The sequence below is a fragment of the Olea europaea genome, unplaced genomic scaffold (genome assembly GCF_002742605.1).
Source record: "Olea europaea var. sylvestris unplaced genomic scaffold, O_europaea_v1 scaffold3315, whole genome shotgun sequence".
Classification (NCBI taxonomy): Eukaryota; Viridiplantae; Streptophyta; class Magnoliopsida; order Lamiales; family Oleaceae; genus Olea; species Olea europaea.
The window spans coordinates 18,583-26,627 of record NW_019252094.1 but is presented as its reverse complement, the minus strand read 5'-3'; the positions used below and the strand labels follow the sequence as shown (position 1 = coordinate 26,627).

General features: G+C 36.8%; 2 protein-coding genes across 2 annotated transcripts; both read right to left on the bottom strand.

The window, feature by feature from the left end:
- Positions 1-3,322: 3,322 nt before the first annotated feature.
- Positions 3,323-4,318, bottom strand: LOC111385860. The gene has a single exon (XM_023010289.1). It carries the CDS (start codon positions 4,316-4,318, stop codon positions 3,323-3,325), a length of 996 nt encoding a protein of 331 aa, XP_022866057.1.
- Positions 4,319-5,528: 1,210 nt separating this feature from the next.
- LOC111385859 (ATP-dependent Clp protease proteolytic subunit-like) lies at positions 5,529-7,579 on the bottom strand. Its single transcript, XM_023010288.1, has 4 exons — positions 7,439-7,579; positions 7,000-7,073; positions 6,274-6,323; positions 5,529-5,776 (listed from the first exon to the last, which is right to left on the bottom strand). The coding sequence occupies exons 1-4, from the start codon at positions 7,577-7,579 to the stop codon at positions 5,529-5,531; spliced, it is 513 nt and encodes a 170-aa protein (XP_022866056.1).
- Between the last annotated feature and the right edge of the window lie 466 nt (positions 7,580-8,045).

Sequence of the window (8,045 nt, the reverse complement as noted above, 5' to 3'; positions counted from 1 at the left end):
AATTTGGAAACATTGGAGGTTAAGTACGATGAAGAGGATTTTGCCTTGATCCTATCATGTTCACTGCCTGGTTCTCATGCGTCATTTCGGGACACTATCTTATACAATCGAGATACTTTGACTATAGGCGATGTCTATGATACTTTACAGTTAAAGGAGAAGATGAAGCATTTGGTTGGAGCTACATCAAGGGATAAGGAAGCTCTTGTATCTAAAGATGGTCTACGGAGAGACAAATCAAAAGTCAACTTTAGCAATGTGTATTGTTACTACTACAAACGGAAGGGACATATTTGAAATGATTGCGATATGTTGCAGGCTAGAGGTGATTTGGCTGCAAATCGTGGAGCACAACCTTTGACTTCAAACGAAACCAATGTAGTTGAGGATTTTTCAGATGGCGGAGATGTGATGTTGACCGTGGTATCTGATGTGGAATATATGTCTGACGAGGAGTGGATTCTTAATTTAGCATGTTCGCACCATATGTGTTCCGATAGAAATTTAATTAAGACATATGAGGCTATTCAGCAAGGTGGAGTTGTAATAGGAAACAACCAATCTCGCCGTATTTTTGGAATCGATCGAGTCAGTTTACAGTTGCAGGATAGGACGGTCAGAGCACTTGGCCAGGTTCGACATGTTTCAAATCTGAAGAGGAATCTCATCTTTCTGAGTGCCCTGAATGCAAAAGGGTATAAATTCTCTAGAGGAGGTGGAGTCTTGAAGGTCCGAAAGGAAGTTTGGGTTGTACTGGAGGAACGAAGAAGGTCCCATTTGTACATTTTGTAAGGAAGTGTAGAATTAGTTAAAATGAGACATTTGGATAAGTTTAGTACTGTGGTGGAAGTTCAATTTGGTGCAGTACCTCTTGTGTTAGGCTCTGAGTTGGTTCAGAACACTGTCAGGAAGAGCATTGATGATTCTGCCACCGATTTCAGCGGGGACAATGTGCTCAGTTGCTGGGGTTGGACTTATCGAGCGTAGGTACCATAGTGTTAGTAATGTCTGGGATGCTTCTAGGGACGTTGAAGGCGACAGTTTCAGCAAGGGGCCTTCTGATCAAGCATCTGGTTTGGTTCTTGTCACTGGGTGTACTTCGGCCCTGTGTGATCAACATTAATTTCGAGGAGGAGTCTTAGGAACCCTAGGATTGAGTTCAGGTGTCACTTGTGGATATCGGGCAGAGAATGATTGTTTGGTTTAGATGGAGTGTTTTGGTTACTGCGTTGAGGAGATTGGCCATTTCATTTCGATACAGACGGATTTGAAATCTAGGAGTTTTGTTCTGTTGCATCGAAATGTGTGTCAAGATGGAGATTGTTAGAATTTTGAGGTGACCTAAATTCTTTTGTTGAAATAATTGTAGAATTCTAATTGAAGTGCACATCAAAAGGAATTCCAGTTAGAATGCTTTGAGAAATCTTATTCAAGTTTAATTGTCAAATTCTATTTAAGTTCTATTTTGAAGCTCATTGGGAGTTGAAAGTTGAGTTGGACTTGAAGAGTTAAAATAAGGAAACTTTTAGACATTTTATTTCATCTACAACTCCACTTCTAAGGATTAATTTTTTCCTATGAATATAAGACTCATCTGTCAGTTTTGTGAGAAGCAATTTTGTTAAGTTATACTTGTTTTCTCCATATTATTCAGTAATAAATACCGTTCCTCTGTGATTAACCCCTTTTTGTTCTTCTTTACTTTAAATCTTGTTTTCTTGGTGTGATCTTGTTTATTTTAATATTGTCATTAAATCTCATTCTTTACAATCCGGCTTGAGATCAACAAGTGATATCGGAGCTTTCGTGCCCAACAGAAGAAACAGAACATCAATTATTTCAAGATTTAAAAATTGCAAGAAATATCTCAATTGTACCAATTATAAGCGAAAAAGAGGACATGATGAACAATATATGCACCAAAAAAGAAAAAAAAAATTCCCCCAGTTTAAATTGGGAGGTTTTGTTTGACTATATAAACCTCCAAACTTAATTTGTAGAAAACTCGCAAAACTATAAACCAATTAATTGAAAAGATCGTATTAACAATATAGAAATTTTGTGAGGTTGAATAACAGACGGTTGAGAATGTCACATTGGGATAACTTTTTGACTGGCCTTAACTGGTGGAAATCGTGTTTCATATTTAAGTTGCAATTTTCTTTAAAGTAGTATTGTTGAAAATGTAAGGAATTTTTAAATCAACCATGTGGGCTTATATGTGTGAAATATTGTATATTAAATTAAAGATTATCAAATTTGGTTAAATCCATTTAAAAGTTATATAATAAGATTTCGGTATTTTGACCTTTAATGCATCCAATTTAAGTGTCTGTCTTTTATGTGTAAAAATTGGGCCCAGGTTCCTAATTCTGTGATGGGCCAAATTAGGTCAAAGGGCGTCAATACATAAATACGATTATGATCCCGAAATTACACGTGCATTGCTCATTCTGTTCTGTCTCCTATAACTAGAGAAAATTAAGGGCTGCGTGTTGATTTGGAAGATAAAATCGCAAAATTCAACTATCGCAATTAACAATGTCTGATTCAGGTACGCTTTCAATTTAGTTTACATATTCTTGATGATCCAATGTGAAAGATCCGGTGATTATGAAGGTAACAAAATTCTGCCACGGAAAACACATTTATACTAATGGAGTGGATGCATGAGATACTGTCAAGTGTCACCTTCAATACATTGGGATGAGTGGACCTTTTGGTGGCTTTTATTGACGTATACATTCATTTGAATTTAAACTACCATAACTTTTGTCTTCCAGGGATCCGAAAATCTCCCTCTTTCGTCTCTTGGGAAGCATGAAGATTCTTCATGTTCATCTTCTTTAAATTTCTTTTTCTTCTAGAGTTATGAATTATTTATAAACTTAAGGTAGATATGATTTGTTATGTTCTTGAGTGAACATCAATTTTGATATGTAGGAGTATGTAATCTTAAGTGGTTTTCGATTTTTGGTTTCTGACAATTGTAATCTTGGACGATTTGGTTTCTATTCTAGTGTCGAGGTTTCTTCCGATTACAAAAGCTCAAGAGGGTGTATGAGCTTTGCTTTGACCATCCTACCTTAAGGTGAAAATTCTTGTGTTCTTGAAATTTTTTTTTTCTTGCTTTACAATATTTGTTGATTGCTAGAGCTAAACTGATATTTTATTAAACTTGGGCATTACACAAATAATTTGGAATCGACCATAAGAATCATTTTTTGTCACTAGACTGATACATTGCTTGATTTAAGACATTTTACTTATTAATAACATATTAATTTTTTGCTTGGTTTAATAATAGGACGTTTAGCATTGACTACAAGAATTTTTCCTCAACTCGGCTCGGTAAATTGCTAGACTTACTGACTGGTTGAGTAGAGGGCAGTTTGCTGTATTCCATGCTCCTGTATAATTCAATTTCTTCGCCATAGCTCTTCTTACACCGGAAGTATAATACCGTATATGCCACCTTCGGGAAAAAAATCCCCAAAAAAAAGACTCCCATCACAATCAATCCATTAATGGTCCAATTCTCTGGCATCATACCGCAGTTCAGAAATAGAATCAAGCACAGCGGATTGAAGCATAAGTTTAGCATAAAACCATGCAATCTCTTGCCCTTGATAAGCGCGGCAGCTTTTCCCAATGCCTCGATTCCACAACCTTTGTCGACTACACATACGACAATAGCCAAGTTCCAAACGACGGGCAGATATAAACAGCAAACACAAGCAGAAATAACTAGCAAGACGGTGGCTGAAATGGTGGTGAGATTAGCAGACATGAGTAAAGGAACAGACAATGCCACACACAAGAACACGTACGCCATTGCATGAAGTTTTGTATAGAATTCTGTTATCAGTGCCCTTTTCCATGTTCTCACTATCCTTAAACATAGATCTTTCAAGGATAATGTCTCGTCTTTATAAGACATGGCTGATACTAATATTGTTGCAGTAGTGGAGAAGTTCGAGACAATGAGAACAGCAAGAAGGCAAGCCATTTGCACAGCCACAAGAAGGGCAAAATCATCTCTGAGCCGTTCTATGCCAAGAAGCTCGGTTGAGTTAGACCTTAAAGAGGTAGTATTCGGTGTAAATGGGCTCTGATCAGCTACAAAGCTAGAATTCATATAAACCTCGGCAATATCATTGAACAAGAATTGGAAGGAGAAGGTGAAAGAAATGAACAAGATTGCATATAGGATGAGGGAAAATATAAATATTGAAGCCATGAGCTTTCCATTTTTCGGGAGAAGTTTGATAGATTCCTTTAGAATCAACAAGAAACTGAAAAAATCATAGACTTCCATAACACCTTGATCAGTGTTTAGAGCTATTAATGATCATTTTATAATCTGGGGAACGTGCCAACTATATACACAGAGATGTCCGTTTCAAATGGAAACAATATGTCCGCCTTGTTGACAAACAAGACTAGTAGTCCAAACGAAAGTTCAGTTCACACCTAATAGATAATGGTCTAGAATTATCATAGAATTCGATAATTGTTAACCTTGCTTTTTGTAGGGGGACGTGGCCTACAAATTTCAACTCCACTCACATCTACAGAGCCTTACTCCCGTACACTTGGACAAATTGTTAAACCGCACATGGCCTTGTCCGATGGTGGAGGAGGTGGTCGTGAATGCTCTGACGGTCAATTCAGTCGATAGTAATAGTATATTGTGCTTGGAACGTGCTTGAGACTTTAGCCATAAAGGTGTTCGGGTACTGAAGGTATTATGAGGATATAAAATGGGAGAGAGCAATATTGTTTTAAGTAGGTAAAATTGCAATACGTTCAAATGATATTGTGTGAGATTTTATAGTAGAAGAGGAGGAATTGTCACCGTCCAGAGACACATGGCCTTGTTTTGATGATTGAAGTGTCCCCTCCTCTGCATCACTTCGCCCGTCATAGGCTGATTTGCATTTAATGTTATCTGAAAAGTGTTCATCCTAGAGCATAGGTCCGACCACTGAAATAGAGATTGATAATTTGACTTTTTAGATGCTCTGCTGTAGAAATGTTATATCAATCAATCGTAGGACGATCTTGTACAAAAGATCAGTTGGAAGAGGTAAGGTGAGAGATGCTCCCTCTTGGCAAGGATGCCAATTGCCTCAGATTTCTTTTGCTATAGAGGGTTGGGCTCTTCATGGTACCTTGACAAGAGCAATACATCACCTCAGCTACCTTTTCTATGGCCTCACCTCAGCTAGGTAAGATGATGATGTGAAGTGTGGACCCAATTGGACTTGTTGCTGCTGGCTATTACGTGGCTATGACTTGAAATCTTGTCAGAAAAGACGTAAAAATAATATAAATACAAATTGGTATTGATATATACCACCACTAGTTTTCTAACTTTTGTCATATTTAAACGATAGATATTCTCTTGTGAGAAAAATAGATAAAAACAAGCGATAAACACAACGTAAATGAAAATAAAAAAAGGAACAAAAAAAATGCAAATTAACGTGGTTCAAGAAACACATTGCAGCACAAGAGACGGACAATTAATTAAGACGTTTGGTAATTTCTCCTCCAACCAAGATAAAAGATGCCATTGATGCGGCTAATCCCATGCATATTGTATGGACATCTGGTCGCACAAATTGCATAGTATCGTAAACAGCTACTCCAGGTATTACCCATCCGCTAGGAGAGTTTATAAACAAATACAGATCTTTGGTATCATCCTCGATACTAAGATATACCATAAGACCAATAAGTTGATTCGAGATCTCGCTATCAACTTCTTGGCCTAAAAAAAGTAATCTTTCTAGATAAAGTCGGTTGATTAGGGTAAAATTGTATCCCTTAGGAACCGTACATGCACCTTTTGAAGCATACGGTTCAAAAAATAATTGCGAAAAAAAAAAGAATCAATGTCTAGATTCAAGTCCTCTTTCTTTGTTCCTATTCTTTTTTCATAGCAGGTTTTTTCTGACTTCTAATGAAAGGACTTTTTCTTCGATTTTTCAATAAAGAGGAATTTGAACTTCTTTCTTTCTTATAATAGAAAAAAAGTCACTAAACTTATCGAATTAACTTCTCATTGATGTATTGTTTCATCGAGATTCAATCCAAATCACGATGGTATTTTCTTGTTCCTGAATGGGTCTCTTTCATCTTTTTAGGTTTATGCTCTACTCCGGGTAAAGATCCGCCCGATTTTGATTTGCACATATGGGACAAATCTTCCCATTACCATTTCTTTTTGTTATGACTTTCTTTCTTTTTTTTCAATTCATTTCATACCTTTCACCAAGTATTTAGTTTGAGATTCCCTCGCTTGACAAATAGGATATCTTTACAAATACCAAACAGGAATCATTTATGATACAAGTAGTAATCATAGATATATTACCAATTGGGTTTTTTCTAAACGGAGCCTGGATACTTCATTTTTTAGTCCATCACGTAATTGGGATAGGGACGTGGAATATGGTCTCTCTGCTGAATTTCTCGAACTTGCCTAGAATCTTTTTATTTTTTATTTTTTATTTTTTTTCTTCTGGCTTTTATGTTTTTAAATTTTAATCGTATTTAAAAATAATCAATTAATTAAAAAAAGGATAAATGGAGATATTTCATTCCCGCCTCTGCCTAGTCCATTGCCATCTGTATTTTTGACCCTCTCAATCTCTCCTTACACCATAGTTTTATAAACTAGCTTGGCTCGGCCAACCATCCTGAAAAACCCCAAACTAAACACCAAGCCCGGATCTTTGAATTCAATAAAGCATCTCCAATTCATTCTATAGATTGTACCTACATTCTAATCAAGTTGAAAGACTAGCACTCTATGTAGCTTTGATTTTTATTTAATAGATATTCGAGTCGACAAATGTAGAAGACGAATATACCCTGGACACACCTCTTTTATCTAAAATCCAATACAGCAACACAGTTGTCTTTTATCTATTCTAAAATTAAAATTAATAAAATGTAGAAGAAGAATATGCCCTGGACATGTAGACACACCTCTTTATCTCTTTTTCCTGTCTACAATTATTTCTCTCCTCAATTATTTCATGTCCATCGTTTTCTGAGGGTCTCTTGTGTATCACACTTTGATGCAGTCATTATCTATTGACTTCAGCAATCTGACGGTCTGCGTGCATCACACTTTGATCAAATATGACTTATTGCATATTTTTAACCAATCATGGTGCACGTCTAGACTCAAATTTAGATGGAACACGTTGTCGACGAATGATTGAACAGTTTTAAAAATTAAAACAAAAATATCAAATCATTTTCTGACACATCAATTTGTCTTTTTACTCCCTTTTTTAAGCTTGACTAAATGACTTTATTCATTTAACAATCTCGTCCGTACTTTGGATGCCGGTGTAACCATTGAAGGCCGTTGAAGTGACTAACAATTCTTTTTTCTCACATTTCTTTATGTTATTTGTACCAGTAACCGGTTTATGGATGAGTGCTCTTGGAGTAGTCGGTCTGGCCCTGAACCTACGTGCCTATGACTTCGTTTCTCAGCTGAAGCAGAAGAATAATAGAAAGCTGAAGCAGCTAAAGCATCCGCAGAAGAGGAAACCATTGTTGATCCTATGGGGTAGGAAGCCCCAAGCCAACCCTTCCCAAGGAGAAGTCGCTATTAGTAAGCACTCCCCTAGTTTTGACCTAATGAGCTTTCTTTACGTTGAATTAACCCGGTGGGTTCGCCTAGATGCCTAGTAAAGAACGAGCTGGTGGGAAAGATCTTGATTTAAGCTTAAAAGCTTTCAATGGATGGGATAAGCTTTTGGATGGAAAAAAGGGCTATTAACAACTGAAATAGTGCTCCACGTTTTTGTTTGTTAAATCCATGGTTTTGCAACATGGGAGTCTTAAGCATATTAAAACGACAAAACAGCCCCAATCCCTTTTGCTTTAGATGCAAGTCTTGGTCTCAACTAACTAACGACTTTCCTCTTTTCCTCGATCCTCTTCTGGGCATGTCCTTGAGACTAGTGCTTGACTTCCCGGACATGTGGACATGAAGTGGACATGAAAAAGAAATTGAT

Bases quoted from the DNA above. Each gene is read 5' to 3' on its own strand.
- LOC111385860 (XM_023010289.1), bottom strand. From the start codon at position 4,318: ATGGAAGTCTATGATTTTTTCAGTTTCTTGTTGATTCTAAAGGAATCT.
- LOC111385859 (XM_023010288.1), bottom strand. From the start codon at position 7,579: ATGGTTTCCTCTTCTGCGGATGCTTTAGCTGCTTCAGCTTTCTATTAT. The intron at 7,074-7,438 runs GTACAAATAACA...GTGATACACAAG, and splicing joins CATCCATAAACCGGTTACTG to AGACCCTCAGAAAACGATGG. The intron at 5,777-6,273 runs GTATGAAATGAA...TACTTTTTTTAG, and splicing joins AACTAAATACTTGGTGAAAG to GCCAAGAAGTTGATAGCGAG.